At 35.4% G+C, this 21,445-nt stretch overlaps 1 protein-coding gene across 7 annotated transcripts in view; it reads left to right on the top strand.

Annotated features, from left to right (window-relative positions):
- LOC127870794 (uncharacterized) overlaps window positions 1–16,895 on the top strand; it is an 87,176-nt gene extending 70,281 nt beyond the window's left edge. For 3 of the 7 annotated variants that reach the window (XM_052413281.1, XM_052413279.1, XM_052413280.1), the window contains exons 2-8: window positions 2,451–2,602; window positions 5,555–5,742; window positions 7,580–7,607; window positions 9,392–9,548; window positions 10,116–15,440; window positions 15,911–15,986; window positions 16,513–16,895. In XM_052413281.1, the coding sequence (XP_052269241.1) occupies window positions 2,451–2,602; window positions 5,555–5,742; window positions 7,580–7,607; window positions 9,392–9,548; window positions 10,116–10,624 (1,034 nt within the window). In that variant the 3' untranslated portion in view covers window positions 10,625–15,440; window positions 15,911–15,986; window positions 16,513–16,895. The remainder of the gene's footprint in view (window positions 1–2,450; window positions 2,603–5,554; window positions 5,743–7,579; window positions 7,608–9,391; window positions 9,549–10,115; window positions 15,441–15,910; window positions 15,987–16,512) is intronic. The other 4 variants (XM_052413285.1, XM_052413286.1, XM_052413282.1 and 1 more) reach the window with 2 other exon arrangements.
- The last annotated feature ends 4,550 nt before the right edge of the window (window positions 16,896–21,445 follow it).

Raw genomic sequence — 21,445 nt, 5'->3', positions numbered from 1 at the left:
CACACGGAATAGCCTGTGCAATGCGCACAAGCTAATCAAGGACGACAACAGCGAACAACTTCAGTACCTTCAGCGCTTTGATTTAGAATAGATACATATTATGTCAATATATCATGAAATAATAATAAATACAGTAACCATTTGGGGAGAATTCACTGAGATCAGTTTATAATGCCACCAATGAATTAATTTTCAGATAAATCACATGCATCAGCTCACTGTGATATTACGTCCTCATTTAAATATGACATTGGTGTCATTTCCAGATGAACACCTGCATCAAATCAATATAACATACATGTCGTCATTTTCTGAGGAAACCCTTGCACCAATTAAATGTGTCTGTCACGGTATTGACATCATGTTAATATACAGTAAAAGAGGTTTATTTATATGCATTTTAAATTATGTATATTTGACGCACTTTTAATTCGACGGAGTTAAGGAGTCTAGAATCAACCATGATGTGTAACACTTTGTGATAAATCGTTATAAGTACAAATGATTCTATGATAAGAACGCTTTACGACCTAAGAAAGCAAGCTATTGTATTGATTTGATTTCAATTCCGGGAAAAATAGTAGTACGTCTCTAATCAAGTTGCTTGTTTAAACTTGCAAATGAACGTCCCAGCAAAAAGATTATATGCGTATAAGAATCTGACACGTTTAAACTTTTCCACTTTATTGATTATTAGTATTTATTAACAAACATGAGGTGAGATTAATCTGAGTTTTGTCATTACGTATACAAATATTTGTATGCTTTTCTTAACAAAACTTACTCAGTTAACCCACTAAACCCGACGTTTTTATTCGTCACATTTTGCAAAGATTATATATGTATTCATTAAAAAAACTATTATACCATAAGTGTATGCATGTTTTGTCATTTTTGTATACTAAATGATCACATTGAACATTATCCTTTTTTTCAAAGAAAGAATATACAACTGTGCAGCGTTGAATTTGAAAACGCTGCTCCAGTATGAAGACATTTACCTGCACCAGCTCAAATAAAAATGGTTGAATCAATATTGTAAATAAGCGGAAGCATACTATACCGTGGCCAGAACAGTGTGTGGTGGACGCCTCGATTGATTGAGAATTCTTTGACCCACGTGCAGGAAGCATTGAAAATAAGTGTGCATGCATGGTCAATATATTAGTTTATAATCCTGAATTTGAGAATGTTTTAATTCTGTCACAAACTAGTTATAACAGTCGTTTTACGCACAGATGTCGAAAACTGCCCCTCCCAGGTTATACAAAAAATAAAGCTTATTTCAACATAACAAGGTATTCTGTTTCTTGCTAACTCGCCTGATTTTTTAACATCGAAAACTATGGTTATTGATAATAAAGAATCGCTTGCGTAAACAAATCAACCGGTTTTGTGGATATAGCACGTTGGTTTTGTTTGAAAGAAGGCGTGAACGAAATTCGGTTCTCTATAGCGAAGATTATAATAAAAAGCTGCATCATTTCGGGGCGGTTTTCATTTTTACAGCATTTCATTTCGCGATACAATTTTATCTTTGTTCCTAATTCCGATTGGGTCTTCTACTGAAATGTATATAACTGATACTCCAATTTTATTTTATGTCATTCGTCGTTCTTGCGTGGTGTTGTTTTTGGTACCTTTTAATACCGCTAACTCATCTAACCCGTTAACGCAACAACGCGAAAAAGACGAATGTCATAACTATTGTAGCAGCGCATATTTTTGTCGTTATGACGGGGTGTCTTGTAATCGCCCTAAAAACCAGAACAGTATGACATAAATGTATCATAGGCGGATCCAGGGCGTACGCCCCCCCCCCCCCCCAAAATCGCCAAAGTAAAGTCAATTAATTGGATGTTTCACACTTAACTAGATCTTAATCACCTATTTAAACTCATTTTACTTCTTTTTTCGTACACAACATTTCCCACTAATCACAGACAATCCTGTATTCCATCCGTATTACGTATAAACAATAATCTTTTTGGCATTATAAAAAGGTACTTTAATGAAAGTACATAAGGCGTGAAATGCTCGTGAAGTGGTTGTCAAAGCCTTCAAAATCACTAAAATCGTGGAGCTTCCGGGAGGGGGCTTCGCCCCCAACCCCGGACCCCCTAACAGGGCTTTGCCAGCAAATCTTTCCGCCCTCCCTAACCAGAAGTCCTGGAACCACCCCTGTGTATGATGGCTGATTTTTGCCATATCTAACTAACGACAAATGTCATAATTGTTATTTCGGCTGATATCTTTGTCGTTCAAACATCCCATCACACCAGAAAGATGCGACATAAATAGACAACCATAGACGACAGCCAACATAGGTATCCGTTTTGTTAATTTTTGCACAGATTCGACCAACTAAAACCATTCGCCAGATTTATATATCATTTAAAATGTCAGCTGAAAACCATTACCCGTCCTAACCATACATATTCTTGTTTCAGCCGTAAGTCGCCCCACAAAGACTGGTTACGTGCTGTACAGTGATGGAACCAGCAAATGGAAGAAGGTGTTCGTGGTTCTGTTCCAGGACTCCATGGTGGCCTGGTTCGAGTCGCCGAAGAAGAAGACGCCGCTATGTTACGTAGTATTGAGGGTAACTGATGTACTGTTTTGTATTTACTTTTTTCGTCGTGTGGACTTAATAAATACTTAATCGATCATTTCACTGGGAGTCGAAAACAAAAGAGCCGTATCATGCACTATGCGGCCCGCATGGTTCCATACAAGCCATCGCATTCGCGCAGTATGGTAAGGAATTACCATATCCGCATATGGGACCACAAAACTTTGAAGACTGTATAGCGGACATAGCAGCATGAAAAAGCATACGACCAATATTTGCATAACGCGGTTCACATATCAAAGGAATTATTTGAACATGATACGTGCAGATCGTTATGTAGAAAAAAGTTGTATTGTTGTACCTTGTGACGACATAAAAAAAGCTCCGAACAACTTATAGTTAAACGCTTGGATGCGTGATTAATATGGTCTTTTTTTAAATCATTACTTATTTATACATTGAAAATTATTTCTAAATGGAAGCATCAGCTTATCAGCGACTCGAACCAAAGGTTTATCTCATAAAGGAAAAATGATCTCTCGGCCGAGATTGCAGGGCCACCGGATTAGATGCCCTCTTTATCGAGGGTGTAGTAGAATTGTATCGAGTGCACCGAGAATTACTCGTATTGCCATTGCCCCTGACACCGAGAATTACTAGTATTGCCATGGCCCCTGAAATATGTGTAAGTTTGTCTTATTACACTAGTGTGTTAGTACAAGATATAGGAGACGACTTACTGCCCTTACTAGATTGCCCAGTGCATACCCTCTCTGTTAAGAGTTTTATACGTTAAGACGAGTCGGCATGTAAGCGTTGAGCCGGGAACGAACCTGGACGCTTGAGTTCTAGTGTCAATGTGTTACCCAGACATTTTTATCAATCATTTTTATACCGTTCGATACCGTTCGATACGTTAGGACAAAGTTTGTGATAAATGTATAAAATCCGGTATCGCTTTTAAGTTTTATCATACAATTTGAATTTGATTCTTTGACTACCAGGCTAATAGATGTTCGAATTACTCAACAAGAACATGTTTTTCACTTAAAATATAGTTTGCGAATTTATACTTAAAAAAATAATTATATTAATCAAGCTGAGATGATGTACAGGTGAGCCGATGGTGCGATATGGGTAAACATTTTATATTTCCCATTCTTTTACAATTTGTGACTAGCAGTGAAGGTGAAATTGCATTAAACATGATCCATGTTCAGACGATATTTAAATTATGTAAGAGTTAAATACAGATGTCGCATGCATTTAACTGTGAACTTACGATGCAATGCCTGAATTGATTTGTGAATAACAAATACGTTATAGCACGTACGTATTAATCTTTCAAACATCGTTACGCCGGGTGACCAAGTATTCATGTCTAAGTTATAACGTTTTATAGCTGTGTGAATATTAAATGATCTTGTTTACCAAAGCATAGGGCAACATGGATCATCAATCTACCTCATTAGCGGACATTCTTGAGGTAAACAAAGTAAGGCACGCACGTATGTAATGTAATCGCAGATATGAGTTTATTTCTTTATTGATAAAATAAACTAAAATGAACTTGTTCGCAGATATATTTCTAATGTGTCAGTAAATACCTTAACTGACTAGATGTTAGCCACTGAAGTGTAAAGCTCCCCACATGAGCGTTATGTCATATAACTTGCCGGATTATAAGACATACTTGCGGTAAACAAAGTAAAGTTTCTGCACGTACATTTGTGTCGCAATCGCAGATATCAACGTATTTATGTATTTATGTTGTTGTTTTTTTTTCGCTGATAAATTTAATTTTAAGTGACTTGTTCACAGATTTTCCATAGTGCATTTTCTTTATTCGACGCATTAACTTGCTAGATTTACACCAAGAATGACGAATCTGTAGAGCCTCAGTATAATGACAGAAAAAAACGAAATACCAGAAAGTGTGTTCCCCAAAAAGACACGAACTAGTTGAGTTTAATGCTCTTTCCCAAATCACGCGGCCATCCGTAGTGTTTTACAGGTTTAGTCATTTCATACTTGATATAAGTTATCAACACAATTTAACGTAAAAATTGCTTTCCAAATTATGCAATCGGTTAACGTTTGAACAGCTTCGTAATTACCAGTTTCAAATGATGATGATTCGTAAACAAAGCTGTTGTTTATGTTCGGTATGAATGAACGTCATTAATGTTATTTCGCACAATAATTTGTAGTGTTCTGTTTGTAATTTGTGAAAAACAAGTGGAAAAATGTCATTTTGATACTTTTGTATTTTGTTTTTCAAACTGCGGCAGGCATGACTTTCATCAACTGTGCGATATGTGAAAGAGCATTTGTTTAAAGAACATACAAAGGAACATTGCTACATATTTAGTTAAAATAAGCCATTAAAAAACTGTGTCACGATGGAAAAAAATAAAAAATCGATAAAGACTGTTTATTGTATATCAAATATATATACACTTCAATGAATCCATAGACGAAAGAATCATCTTTGATCTCTCCAATTTACAACGTAGAATGCAGCATTTCAATAACAAAACGTTAGAAAGAATGTATGAATTATCGATATTGTTTAGTTGCCAACAAGCATATTTTCGTGGTTCTATTGTTTGGCTATTAAATCAATGAGGATAATGTACTCGTAGCTGAATCCATATACGACAATTTACTCTTGACATAATTCATGTACGACTATGTTCTCTCTCTTGAATTCGTGAACGACAATTTACTCGTGGTTGAATTCTCGTACGAAGATTTATTCTTGGTTGAATTCATTTACTACAATAGGCTCGCGGTTAAATTTATGTACGACAATATACTTAGGGTTGAATTCACGACGACAATGTACTCTTGATTAATTCATGTTGGACATTATACTTGTGGTTGAATTCATGTTGAATTCAAATTGAATCAAATAACAGTTGTTCATCGAAAATGCGCAACAATAGATCAGTAACACTTGTTTGATTTCTCTTCTACCAGAACGTCTGCAGCATGCTTGTAGTGGGTCCCGTCTGCAAGCGGATCCCGAACTGTCCCGGAAAGATCCCTAAAAAATTGAGCTACAGTTACATGATAGCGTTCCCGCAGTGGATCCAGCCGGGAGCGGCGCCGGGAACCATATCAAGTCCTGTCTGCTTCTTCCTGTGTCCAAACGGAAACACAATGGGGTATGTTATACTGCAGTATTCACCAGGTTTCCATGTTCATTAACTTTCTTGGCCCATTCTATATACTTCATATTTGACGTAAAGATAAGGCATATATAAGCTGGCTGGTGCGGTGGTCGAGTGGTAACACTCTGGTCTACCATTCCAGAGGTCCCCGGTTCAATCCCCGGCCGGGGCACTGGAAATTTCAGAAATGCTTAAAGTGTTTCCCACCCAACTAGAGATGTACTGGTATGAAACTCAGGTAATTCTCGCGTGTATCGGTGCTATACACTGAGCACATAAAAGAACCAAGGTATCTATTCGCAAAGAGCTAGGGTATGGCACCCGGATTCCTTGTATCCCAATACTGTCTGCTTGCTGTCTCTTCAGCAAAACCAAAGGACCCCATTGGAAATAAGTGCTTGCACTTCCATGGGTTATCCTTGACCGCAAGGTAAAAATTAATACATACATAAGCTTGTTTGTTATTAAGCGACTCTCTGTCATAGTCGTCTCCACCAAAGTAATCGACCGACAATAATTTGTCTAATGCGTCGTAAGAAAATAAAATGTGTGCCTAAGTAAGAATGAATCGAACATTTTATTTTCAAAACCTTTCTTTGTTCTTAAATCGTATGTGTTAAAAGAAGCCAGTTAATCAACCCCTCATCACTTTCAGTTGCGACCATCAAAAGAACATTCAGTACCAAAACCCTGTTAAACAATATTTAAATCATTTCATCTTTAATATTATTCTTTAGGTTCACCTTTTAAACTCATGATATGTTTTAATGTTAAACTTTTTATACCATTTTTTAGGTATATTAGTATAGATTTTATTATTGTTTGTTGACAATAGTAGGAACTGATTTGTGATTCTGATATATGTAACTATCGATTTTTTTAAATTAATTTATTAAGCCATGTATTATACATCGTGTATGTTTTGATGTTAATGGTTGAAATAACAGAACATATTTATTTACGACTTAAGCATATACAGCTCTACGTCAAAATAACAATAAAGCAATAATTAACACACGTATGCGTCAAAATTACAATAAATGTTTTATGCATGTTTTACAATTTATGATTTTGTAAGAATGTAACATGTAAGAGAAGGCTTTTTATTTTTTAAACTAAGTTAAATGAATGTTAAAAATCCGTAATTTATTGAGCAAAAATATGCAGTTCGATATCAATTCATATCAAAATTTCAATTCTGGTAAAAAAAACTCATATATTATATTTTTACCTGCTCTGAACGTATCATCTGCATAATTTCGAGATAATATCTAGTGTCCCCTTGAACAATATTATATTATGAAGAAGATAAATATTTAATTGTGCGTTCATTAAACGAGACCCATGTTTTAATCAACAATTTATCGCAGACTTTTAATAAAGATTTGAAAATATAACACCGTCTTTACAGTTGATATGCAACTTTAATCGCAACAATTTCATTATTTAAAACTCTGTGGTCCGCCATCATGAAGATTGTCTTTGAATTCTATGGCAATATTATGGCAATATTGTTATAACTTTTTAACTGTTTATTCTTTGCTTAATATACAATTACCATGTTGTTGCATACATTTTATATGAACATAAATATATCTTTTTGGTAATTTCGTTAGCAGTAATTGTGTATGTAGTATATCGTAACCTTACAATGCCGTCCCTTAACTACTTTCTATTTGTGCTCACGAAAAATAGAGTATGCACATAAGTCACATCCAAGCCACCACAGTTTTGACACCGTAAAAATTAGAGATAATATTGTGGAGTTGAAACGGTCAGATAACTTCTTGTTTTTAGTTAACTCTTTCAAATTGTAATGTTTACTTTACAGATCTTGGATGACTTCAATATCTGAAGTGGTAAGTAAACTATATAACGTTAAATCATGTAAACTATATAATGTTAAATTATGTTAATTTCAGCCACCATTCTATTGCTATTGAACAGGCTGAAACATATGCGTATTGTTATCCGCCGGGTTCCCTGTAAAAGGGGCTTTGAGCAGTATAAACATTTTCAATTAGGCAAACTCAAGAATTCGACTATATAATTGTATACAGCAGAATTGATGATAATCAAAGTTCTGCCAGTACTGTGCTTTTGAAGAGGATTGATATAAAAGCATCTATTTAAGTTTATCTACATCACTACAATTGTGTATGTGGGTACGAAAATTTTTGGAAGGAAAAAATGGGTACGAAAATTTTGGGTACAAAAATTATGCCAAACAAAATTGGGTACGAAAAAAGATTTGGTAAGAAAAAAAATGGGTACTAAAAAAAATAGGGTACGAGCAAAAATTTGGGTACGGAAAAAATTGGGTACGAAAAATGTAGGGTACGAAAAAAAATTGGGGTACGGGGAAGTAGTACCCGTGGGAAACTTGATCCATTCAGCGAAACTGGGAGGCGGGTTACATTCTCAATCAAATAAAACAAGAAATATCTTTAAAAAGATATATAATGAGTTCGCCCGTGAACACATGGTAAGGTTAACTAAATCTCCGCGATATGACCAAATATGTGTTTAAAACAGCAAAAAATATCCAACAAACGAATGAATTATCAAACATAGTATGTGCACTGAGGTGGCCCTGTAATTTCTGTTTGAAAAGTTTATTAAATATGCAAAATGTTAAAGCACGCATGAGAGCAAGTTTCACAGATGTAACTCGGCTATTATGCTGTTTATATACCATAGTCGCTACAACGTTTACACATGGCAGGTTCGAAATAATTCGTTTTCTTTACACTCATGATCGAGTTGAAAGTTAATTATACACGTTTTAATTCGCAATTTATTTACTGAATCACGACAAATATCAAATACAATACAGAAAATGCATAGTTGCTTCATTGATCTATAAACATATAATGGATTGAATAAAACTAATTTAGAATTAACGTTTTTAAACTATTATTAAATCTTTTTCCCAGAATATGCTGTTCTATTTATAGCTGAGCTTCCTATACCTTTATCAATGATAATCAGCGAGGTATGCCGATTAGAAAAATCGAGCTATCTCAATCAGACTGGCTCGGTCTTTTACATAGGTCGCCATTGTGAAGAATTTTTCATGGTATGATAACTTAGACGAGCTACCTCGCAGCATCGTCAAAAACAGCAGAGTTGATGAATTTATATAGTATAATGTAGTTCGACGCGAATACTGAAGTTACACACAAACAAAGTGAGTGAACAAAGCCAAGTTTTTGCCATCCTTTCCTATACATTGTCTGTCGAGGCATCCAAGATGAAGCATTTGCATATAGGTTCTAATGAAAATCATAGAATTAATATTGACAGCAAAAACTGTGTAAGTTAAAAATATTCATTTTATAATAGGATGACCGTTTAACGTATAAATATGTATTTATTATTTAATATATAGGAATTGCGCACGTCATATTAGATAATTGTATTTTCATAAATATACACGTTGAAGGCAACGTAACTTTTATTGAAATAGGTAAGAAGTTGGTAAATAAAAATAAAACTGCTAAGATTAAACCATCCAATGTGTGATGATAATAAACTAAAACAATGCAACACGCCAATCTTCTCTCGGTGTGTAGACACATTTTTTACACTGTATACTCTTAAAATTTTGCGTACTCACATTCTATCCCCATCTCCAAAACAGTTGAGTTTTGACCCCAACGCGCCGTACAAGCCGCAGTATCCTACCGAGCCCCCGCCGCCCTACGACCACAAGCCGCCGGCTACACAGGCCGTCGGCATCATAGCGAACGGTCAGCAAAGTTGGCGTAGACGCTCCAGTGGTGATGACTTTAGCAAAGGTGATGAATGCTTAATGTTGTATACATTTCAAAGGCTTATGAAGTGAATGATGATGATGATGATGATGATGATGGTGATGATGATGATGATGATGATGATGATGATGATGATGATTATGATGATCATGATGATGATGATGATGGTGGTGAGGAGGAGGAGGGGCAGCAGCAGGAGGAGCAGAAGGAGTTGCAGCAGGAGGACCAGAAGGAGGAGCAGGAGGAGGAGGAGCAGAAGGAGAAGGAGCAGCAGAAGGAGGGGGAGGAGCAGCAGGAGGAGGAGGAGCAGGAAGAGGAGGAGCAGCAGAAGGAGGAGCAGCAGAAAGAGGAGGAGGAGCAGGAGGAGCAGCAGGAGGAGGAGGAGGATAATGATAAAACCTCATCGTAGCAATGGATTGCGATAGAGCGCAATTAAGACGTTGTATTTTGCATCCAAGATAACGCAGATTGCACAGTATTATTATTACATTTTGCATAAACTATTGGTATATTACAGCAATTTAAATGCTTTTGTGTTGCTGTTTCACGTTTGCCCTATCAATTCTAACCACCACTTTGTTTCGTTTCTAGGTTTTTTGGTCGGTTCGGCTCTAGGATACGGTTACGGTCATCAGTGGGGCTGGGGTTGGGGCTGGGGCTGGGGTTACGACCCATGTTTTGGGTGGGGGTACGCAGACTACGACTTTAACGTCGACGTTGACGTTCAAATTGACAATGATAATGACAACAATTACGATAATGATGGCGGGGATAATGACAATGATGCCGGCGACAACTTCGACAATGCCTCCGTTGCTGATTTCGGAGGGAATGATTTCCAAGATTATGATCCCGTTTCTGCAGGCGACGTCAACTTCGACGTTATTGGTGGGGGTTACGGTGGTGGTGATTACGGCGGCGATTCGGGTGGAGGCTACGGCGGTGGTGATTACGGTGGTGATTCCGGTGGTGGTGCCGGCTGTGGTGGGGGAGGAGGTGACAGTGGTGGTGGAGGCGGGGATAGCGGTGGCGGTGGAGGTTGTGGAGGAGGTGGTGGTTGTGGGGGAGGTGGTGGTTGTGGTGGTGGGGGAGGTGGTTAAATTTACTTATTAATCATTTAATTTATCTTAAAGATGTTGATGTTTTGTGTATGATTATCATAATTTACTCGGTTTCTTTATATTGTGGTGACAAACAAGTCAAGCACAGTAAATCTCTGGTAGTAAAAGGCACCAAATAATCATGTATGTCGCAATTTAAAGATTAGTACGTAAATGTAATATGTCTGTCAGAAAGTGTGGACAACTAGCCAAATCACTGAATGTAAATTGACATGGTTTAAGGGAAATATCAATAGCTTCAATACATTTCGCAAACAAAATGTGTTCCTTTGACATTTGTTTTGTGGGGTACCGATGCATGCACTGTTTTTTTTAAGTCCTTATCGCGATATTTCAACAAAAGACGACGTAAGCGTTTCGCATGTTTAATGACATTATGCAATTTAGATATGGTAACCATAAGAAACGATAAAGAAACAACATAAAATAAAAATTATATTTGAATGGACCACCATCACCGCGTGTAATGGTGGTAGAAATATGATAGAGCTTTGATTGAAACCAGTTCATATTTAAAACACTACATAAATGGATTCCACTACTTTTTAAGTCGGTCCCACGAGTCGACTATGGCATGCACACGCGTTACGATGTCGTGAGAAAGAGTTACTAGATTCTTTTATAAAACTAGTGTTTCTGCATATGTATTCTAAATGTCACAAGAAGCCGTTGTGTTTACCAATGTGACAGGGCAGTCGTGGCGAGCGATTTCGACGGGCAAGAATATTTCATACATAAGTCCCCATGTTTTCTGTATTACAGTACAAGTCTAATGTTAAAGATATGTGTTGTATTTGTATTATCTCGAATACCTATGATTTGCGGAGACATGATATACACCTCAAGTATTTACCCAGTATGTATTTAACCCTTTCAGCGCTGGAACCGAATTTTAAAGGCCTTTGCAAACGGTTTGGATCCAGATGAGACGCCACATAACGTGGCGTCTCATCAGGATTCAAACTGTTTGCTATTCTGATAGTATTCTTTGAAAAAAAATCGAAGAAAGTGCTAATTTTAGAAATTCAGAAGACGACATTTTAGCAGACAACAAATTTCCCAGCATGAAAAGGGTTAAGATTGCTTGAACGCTGCACGACTGAGTATCGAACTCACAAGAGCCATACCACAAGGCTGACACCTTGAGGTGATCCGCGGTCTGGCGGTAATACACTGGTGCCAGAACTAAGGGGTCGCAGTTTCGATACAGGCCGCGGTCCGGTGGTAACACACTGGTGCTAGCTAGACCTAAGGGGTCGCAGCTTCGATGCCCGGTTCAAGTCCAATATTGAACTACTTATATACTACTTGACACTGAAAATCGAGGTGCAGTGTACTAGGTATCTGAAACAGGACGTCTCCTATATCTCGCATTATTCTCCGCAAAACTAACTAACAATTATTCTGGGACCGAGTGCAATATGGGAATAATTCGATACACTAAATAAATACACGCCTACACCTATGTTACAACTGAAACGAAACAGTCGTGATGTTTAGTTTTATAAGTCAATGATGTCAGTTTGAAGGAATCTAACCGCACAATTAAAGGAATCCGGCTGCAAGATGAGCAGCGCGGTCTACACATCTGGAGGTGGACGTACGTTAAGCCACGGATACGGGAAGCGGACAACGACAACGAGCGAGGCCTGGTATAGGGGAGATAACCATGGGTAATGGTTAGGTTAGGGTAAGGGGTCGGGTTAAAGTTAGGGTTAAGGCTAACCCAAACCCGACCCCTAACCCTAACCCTTTACACCGCTGGTTATTACGATCTCAGTATTGAAAGTTATTCTCATGCGGCAATGAATCCTATGGGCGCGTGCGGGGCGACGTTGGCGGGTGTAGCGGTGGTGTCAGCAATTAGCCAAATTAAACACATTTAATTGTGTCAAAGATGTAATGTACAAACCGATAATGTGAAACTTAGTCCACACTTATTACAATATAAAATCTACAGTAAAGATTTATTCGCTGTGTCTGGTCAGTACTTATTCTGTAGGAGAGGACATGGTAGCTCTTAAAAGGACTGCGCAAATAGAATCTGATGTAGAATTGATATTGCGTGGAATATGCGCAGATTGTTCTGGATCTAAGATATGATATATTGTACATTCGAAACGCAATATAAGGATCGAAATAAAGCGAAATTACGTGATAAAAAAAGTTCGCCAATTCCGTTCGATTTTCCAATATATTTAACTAAAAAATATCGTATTTAACGAAAACATGATATAGCGAAATAAGCGTTTAAACAAATGGTAACTTATTTTGATTGCCGGGTACAAGTAAAAAAAACATGTCTCGGTAAAAGATGTGCATCATTGACTGTACACACCCGTTATAGAAGATATTCACATTGACCAAGCAAGCAAGCATTTGTTTCACAATATGATGCCAACAACAATTATCTTACACTTATACCATGGTACTATACTTCAATAATGTTTCAGTATAACCGGAGCAGAATCGCGTAATGCCTATATATGAGTACAAATAAACGTGTTTTTTTACATAATAAATAATGGAATAAACATGCAAATTCGTTGAATTGATATCCCCGCCAATATGCTTCTGGACACAAAAGTGTTATATTTGACACTCGGCTAAAAAAGCATTAATTTTAAGATACAAAGGGCCATAACCCCATTATTAACAGATGGTGTACAATGCCATTTGGCGTGCATCATCCTCTTATCCATATATATACTCATACCAAGTTTCAATGAAATCCGCCAAAGCACTTCCAAGATATGGCTCCGGACACAAAAGTGCCGGACGGACGGACGTATGGAAAGACGGACGGACGGAAGGACGAACTGACAACGCCAAAATAATATCCCTCCGCCTATGGCGGGTGATAACAAAGTATTAATGTAGATATTTTAATTTTATTTGTTACACGCTATTATTCGAACAAAAAATGCACAGATATGTGTTCATATAACGCGTTGCAGTGCACAAAGCTTCAGAAACTGAGGGATGTGATACTACAAAAAATGCAATGTCGAACAAGTCGCTCACATTTTCATTTTATCGCGTTTCCAAACTATATTGCAATGAATTCCGTGGACATCAAACTTAATTACTATTTTTCAAGGACAAATCAAAATGTATACTATGCGTCAATATTCTGAAGTAAAACCAATACTTGGAAATGTGTCGTTTTATATAAAGAATTAGACTTACTGATTTCTAGCCTGTATGGTAAATGGAGTGCCGGTCAACTGGCAATCTCCACGCAGAGTTGTCGTTCCCTGCTCTCACATACAGGTTACATAACCCTAAACGGAAGTGGAATTTGGGGGGCTACATGCAGTCAGCTTGCTACTAAGCACATATGATGCAGGTCCTGGTGCATAAGATTTTAAAAATGTATTTGAAATGATGAGTTTAGGTATCAGTTTAAAAGTACATGTGTAAGTCACAGGGCAAAAGGCCTGATTTGTGCATTTCTTTTTATGTAAGTGGTTGCCAGCCTCAATAGTAGGGCATGGTTTTTGCCTTCAAATGGCAGTGCCGGTAGCTGTCAAAACCGGTTCATATGTTCTAAAGTAATTATTTTGAGTTACGTCGTATATAATTTTTTCAAATGTAGTTTTTTTGTAAGCTTATGAAACCACCTTTCCAGTTATGTATAGTGATATATTGGCTTATCGCTCGGTCATGGTGAAATTTAAGATCAAAGATTGCGAATTCTAAATATAACAAAGAAGGAAATTAATTGGGCATATGTAACCTACAATGTAACCGTCGTGCAAGAGATTGGGCAATCTCTTGCACGACGGTTACATTACATTAACCTCTGTGTTGGCATTCCGGATTTTCGAAACTAAGTAGCATTAGAGTAGTCTCCCATTCGGGTAGGTATCGCTCACTTCCAGACTGTTAGAAGTACATGGCGCAAAAGGTAAACAATGGTTATATTATATTGTTGTATGCCTGAATGTCAAAATTGTTGGGGAAAACTTGGCAGATAAGGCAAGCCTGTAACGCTGCACAAATTGCTAAGTAATCATGCTACGAAAACCGCATGGATTAGAGCTATAAGCAGGCGAGATTGGAGGCCAACCGGGTAGGTATCATTATTAGTGTACCGACATCTTATATGTCGATGTACATAAATATCGTATTTGTAGGAGTAGTACACCATGTACATGGCAAGCAAAATTATTACAAACATTTTGAATAGTATTAATCGGGTTATAAACTTATTAAATTTGGTTTAATATGGCTTAATTTGTTGACATTTTACACCATGATTTGCTTATCTTAAATTTGAATGATTAATTTGAGCAGATTGACATTGAATATTTATGTTACCGGACCACACCAATGTAAATATCAACAATCAGCTCCTCTATTCCGTGAATGCCTGAAATTGTAATCTAATGAACTTAAATGGCATTTATAATAAAACCGTTTTCTTATTAATACAACAGTCAACATAGGGCTATTTGTTCTATATTGATTGATGGTACAATTTCAGTGGATTAAACATCAACACCCTGTTCCACTGTGTATATTAAATTATTTGCCATGTTTCCCACAAACTAGCATTTTACATTTATCTCTGTTACAAGTTTAAGGTGCTCTGACTGTTTATTAATTTTTTTCAGTATTAAGTTAAACCCTTTTGTGTATATTGATGTTGCAGATACATCAGGGTATGCTCTGATCATTTGTGGATGGAATTTGTCCAAACTCCGTGAACAGGAACAAGGTGCCAACAAAATACCTTGCGCAGAAGATCCTTTCTACCAAGAAAGTATAGACATGTAAATCTCTAATAAAGGTGATTAATAGCTGTTTCAGCAGTTCAACCTATTTTAAATAATTTATGCATCTCATGCGTTTCACAGTATGTGAAGATTATTAAATGCATGCATAATACATATGCATTCCTAATTAATTATAGACCACACAGTCTTTACTAAAACTTTGCATAAGAAAATAATGCAAACAACAACAGTTTAATGTATGTTATATGAAGACACTCAGATCATACATATTTATGCATGTATGTAGCAATATCATTCAATAACATTTCAAAACATCAAACCCTTATTTCTAGCTTAACACCTAGGCTTAATATACACTTGGTTATTTGAACTTTAGTATGAACTACCTCCTGTGTATTTTAACTGTATTTTTATCTGCATTTAATCAGTATATTTGTTTGTTGTTGCTTTTACATAAAATGTACAGAAACATGCATTAAGGATTTATATATCTTACTATTACTTTTTAAACGGTGTTTGAAAGTGCTGATCAGTCCTGATGATTCTTCAAGTCCACAGAGTTAGAGTCATTCCTGCGATCAGATTCAATCAGTTCATGGGTAATGATATCAATATTTAAATTATTGTCTCCAAATATGTCAGGCTATTTATTCTTTTGGCCAGTTTAGGGTTTGGCATTTTTGTATCAATTAATGATAAATATAATTTTAACTTAACATGCCTTTAGTTAAAAGATTCTTAAGATTAACCATCACTGTTTTAATATGGAAGTGAATTATTTTTGTCAGAACAAAACATAACATACTTTCTGTGGAAGGACTAGGCAATTAACATTAACTTAAATTGAAAACATTCAAATAAACATTAAGATTTATGTATTGATAATATTAAACTTATTTATATTAGCTAGACTGCATCCAAAGCTTTTTGAGATACTCTCAAGTCTGTTTCCTGGGAAGAACCAGTACATGGTGTATTTGGAAAGATCATGAGAACGCTCCCCAAGTAGGGATCAAACCTACGGCCTCCCAATGGCTAGGCAGGCACCATATCTACACTGCCACAGCAAGATTGTTAAAAGATACAATATATATACATAATATACATAAAATTTATGTATTTCAGCTATGCCAAGTCACATGCTGATGACACAAGTGTCGGTGATGAAAGCTCTGGAAGTGTCGGTGTTCAGGCATCTCCTGACAAGCATGAAATCTCCACATATACCGAAAGACCAGAAATAACCATCAAAGACATTAATGCCTCAGACAATAAAATCATGTTTTATTCTGGCTAGGCAACTTTCTTTTTTTTAATTCTTTGTTTTTGACATTCATTGAATTTGGTGCCGACAAGTAATGTACTGAAAAACTGAACACTGTTAAGATTGAGACAGGGTGTAAAAGAAAGTTAAGACCTGTTGATGAGTTGCAATGACATAGTAAACAAATTATTTGATGCAACATAATAACTGTATTGATAAATAAAACACTTTTTAAAATTTTGAATGAGTTCTATCTTTTCATTGCGTTTTTGTTACTTGAGTGCTATGTACAGTCACATGTTACAGTAAAATATACTTTCAAATCACATATATCACAGACCATATACGTATATATTGATAAATGTATCACAATCCATCTTCATTTCCCATTTTATCAAAACTAAACAATAGCATGTTTATAAATAATGAACCAACAAAGACTTAGAATAATATGAAAATATTTTTCATTTTTATTGTGCCCAGATGAATTTATAAGTGTATTTCTTTGATGTTAAAATGAAACAGTTTTCAGGTAACTGTAAAAAGCTGACAATGTTTTTGGTTCATTATAAATGTATATATGTCTTATTACATACTTTTGCAGACAATTCTAAAAATTAAGGGTTAAAGAGATATTGCTCATTTTAGAATTTTCCTTTTTTACCATAATTGTTCCTACCATATGTATTATAAAGCTATTTCTCTTTTATATTGTTTAGTAAATAGTTTAAGAACATTATATAGACATCTTTTAACTTTGTTGTGCAGACATGATTTGAACCATATTGCTGAATGAAAAAATAAACCAATTACTTCATTTGTTACAATGTTTACAATACAGCAACAAAAGCTCAAATAGAATTGAAATAAATAAAACTTCCCCCAGATTTGCAATGTAAATGTAAAATGTAACAAATTCTTCGATGAAAAAGACAATATAATAGCAATTCTCTATTTAAGGTCACATTGTATATATGTCGCACAAAAATTTAGAAGACATCCATTGTAAATATTCATAAAAAAATAATGCAAGCAATTTAATTTCACGTGATTAAATCATTAACAGTAAAGATGCCTTAATATTAACCGACTGGAAATGAAATCAGAATCTTAAAGCAAGCAAACGATTCAGCAAGTGCTGTATCCGAAGAAGAACCCGGTCAATTAATTGTGTCAGTCAGGGACCTATACAAACAATGGGATGTGACACTTCAATGAACCGAAGAACAAGCTAAAGCGTTGTTACGCAAAACGGAAACGAGACTTGCGACCTACGAGACTTCGCGCGACGAGGCAAATTTTCACAGCCGCCATTTTGTTTGACCGAGACCGTGACAAAGCGATCAAGTCAGATTAAGATTACAAATTAACCAAGTGTTGCCAACACAGAAGTATTCATTGTAAAGGTTTGTAGAATTTGAGACATCTTATTGTTTTATTTGTTTTTGACTATGCTTTGTATTTACTTATAAAAACAACGGTGGGTAGTTTCACCAAATCATGCGTATCATTGTTTACACTTCCATAATCCGATAACATATGTCGTGGCTTTCTTCAAAAGGCTTGGTCAAATAAATCTCTATACTATTCATGTTGGTATTCTTACAAACGTTACATTTCAATGCATTGTGTGGTGAAAACTTAATTTACATTATTTGCAAATTCATTATCTTATAATAGCTGAAAGTTTATAGAATTTTAGTTATTTTTTTTATTTTGTAATCACTATCCCTATATTAATTTTAGTCATTTTTTTATTTTTTACCAATATCAGTTCGATCAACATATGTCGTGGCTCTTTTCAAAAGGCTCAGTCTATACTAGCCCTATATTTATCGTGTTGGTATCTTTACGAACGTTACATTTCAATGCATTGTGTGGTGCAAATTTCATTTGCATTATTTGAAAAGGCATAATTTTGGATACAATTTTAATCTGTTTTTATTATTTTGTAACCACTATTAACTTAATCAACACATGTGGCAGCATTTTTAGAAAGGCCCAGTCAAAACAAGTCCTATAATAATCATGTTGATATCTTTTCAAACCTTACATTTCAATCCATTGTGTGGTGCAAATTTCATCTGCATTAATTGCAAAATCATAATTTTGTATAAGCTCAAAAACAATACAATTTTAGTCATTTTTTTATTTTGTGACCACTATCAATTTGATCAACATATGTCGCAACATTTTTCGAAAGGCTCAGTCAATACTAGCCCAATATGAATCACGTTGGTATCTTTACAAACGTTACATTTCAATCCATTGTGTGGTGCAAATTTAATTTGCATTATTTGCAAATTCCTAATTTTGTATTAGCTAAAACACAATCCAATTTTTGTCATTTTTTTATTTTGTAAACACTATCAATTTGATCATTATATGTCGCAGCTTTTTTCGAAAGGCTCGGTCAATCCTAGCCCTATAATAATCATGTTGTTATTTTTTCAAATGTTACACTTCAATGCATTGTGTGGTGCACATTTCTATAAACTCTGTGAGAACTTGATTTTGGGGCTATTTACAAACATGTTAATCTGGCTACAACATGATCTGAATATATTTGATAAGCAGCAAACACTCTTGTGATATAATAGTCTTTAACAGTTAAAGTTTTTTTTATCTATAGAGTAATTGATTACTTGAGTACTAAGGAAAGAAAAATGAATAGACAAACAAACCTGTGAATAATTGTGTACGGTTCAATGAGCATATTTATCTTTTATTTGAAGAGCCGTCATTTTGCCTTAATTTATATACTTATATTGCCATACTTTTGTTTAAAATTCATATTGTTATATATTTTCAGTGCGCTGAAAAGACGCAAAAGAGGGTCTCTTACTCTTTAGACGGAAAGTTTGACCCTGCAAAGGAAAATGTCTTGACGCCAGCGAAACTTGCGCTTACAAACCCAGGTCATTTCCACATTAAGAACTGATAATGCTTGCAAAACATTGTGGACTTTAAATAGTGCTGACATACATGGGTGATCACAGTTATGCCAAGGATACTGATACTGATTCAACACCGAAATTTGATTCTTTTCCTGGGACGTACCTTGACCATCCCAGCACTAAGATGATGTTACTAAATTCATGTCTACTAGATAAAGCAGTGGCGACAACAAACTTCACAAACCTTAAGGCTTGTCGATGACAAAAGAAAATTCAATCTGAATTAGTTTTAAATATTCAATTGATTAAATTAAACTGCTGCATTTTTTTCACAAATGAACACATTCCAGCAGTGAATATCTCTGCTTAACTCAAAAGTGACTGTTAGATCTTTGATCATGTTAATCAAAATGTGTTCCCCGAACTCATTATACATATAAATTTCCAAACTTGTTTAAACAAGATAATTTGGTATTTAATGTTAATAAGCTTCTTGGTTATTGCTGTAGGCTTTGAATAAATCTACTGCATCACCATGTCAGGAGGAACCTCAGTCTTTTGTTGTTGAATTAATAAATAGAATTTATTTTGTCTTATTTTTAAGTTCTTTTTCACATTGAAAATAGTTACTTGTGCAAAATCTTTTTCAAACATGTGTTTTGTTCACATGGTATTGAGTTTTTTAAATATTTTCTTTAACTGAATGCTCATTACACTTAGTAACATGAATGTATTATTACACATACTCTTAAAATTAAATAATACCAAGTTTCCATATCATGCATGTACTGACGTGTATGTTTCAGTGATTTACTGATTTATACTGAGAAATAAAACATAAACGACTTTTATGAATTGCCTTGCCTTCACATTCTGCTGATTTTTGTTCAATACTTGAACACGAAATCACGAAAAGACTTTCAGTACTACTATGGGTTTCATGTTCAATAGGAGTTCAACAGAATAATATAATGGCATGCGAACCTTCATTGTCTCGACTGATAAAGAACAAGTATACATTTAAAATTGTAAGCAATTGACAGGCATTGATAATGTTGATATTTTTCACACAGCAGAGTAACATTTTTAATTAATTAGAAGACCGGTCTTTGCTACATGCACGTATGTGCGATATACAATGGCAATTGAAACCCTGAGAAACAAATGGTATTGTTACTCGTCAACGCATCAAGTAATTGGGTTCTGTGTAGCATACTGCGTGTTAATATTACTAATTATTTATTTACAAGACAAACAAGGCAAAATTGAACGAATATGTATTTGTTTATTAAACAAACAAAAGTCAAATGTTGCGAAACAACTATCACCATAAATGAGCAAAATCGCTCGCAATCGATATCACTTAGACGCATGGTCGATACAGTACTCGTTTTATCGATCGAGATTATCAAATCTCGCACACCGGTTTATTTTGCGCGCTGAAACGGGATATCGCGAGGTTGCTAAACCCTTTGTTTGTATAGGTCCCTGTGTCAGTGGACAGTGAAAATAAACAACACAACACTGAACTATTACCATTCACAACACTCTCACACAGTATTATAAAGAAAATATATTTAAATTAAAAAAACAGTTCAAAAACATCATAATTTATTAATCGTAAAATCAAGAAATTTACTCTAAACTGGTATGAAATTGCGGTTAAAACAAATGTTTCCAGAAACCGATAGACAAGTGTGACAGTGACAGAAGAATATCAATCAATATTTAAGAATAAACCCACATTAATGAGGTGTATCAATCAATGAAGTACCTTACAGAAACGTAATAAATGTTTGGTATCAATTGAATAATGCAAAAGGCACAGTTTTTAAAGCAGAAAGCTATTATCAGTGTTTCTAAACTTTTACTGATGAAAAGATCGCTGTCGCGAAAT

The sequence above is a fragment of the Dreissena polymorpha genome, chromosome 3 (genome assembly GCF_020536995.1).
Source record: "Dreissena polymorpha isolate Duluth1 chromosome 3, UMN_Dpol_1.0, whole genome shotgun sequence".
NCBI lineage: Eukaryota > Metazoa > Mollusca > Bivalvia > Myida > Dreissenidae > Dreissena > Dreissena polymorpha.
This window is presented reverse-complemented; position numbering and strand designations above follow the sequence as displayed.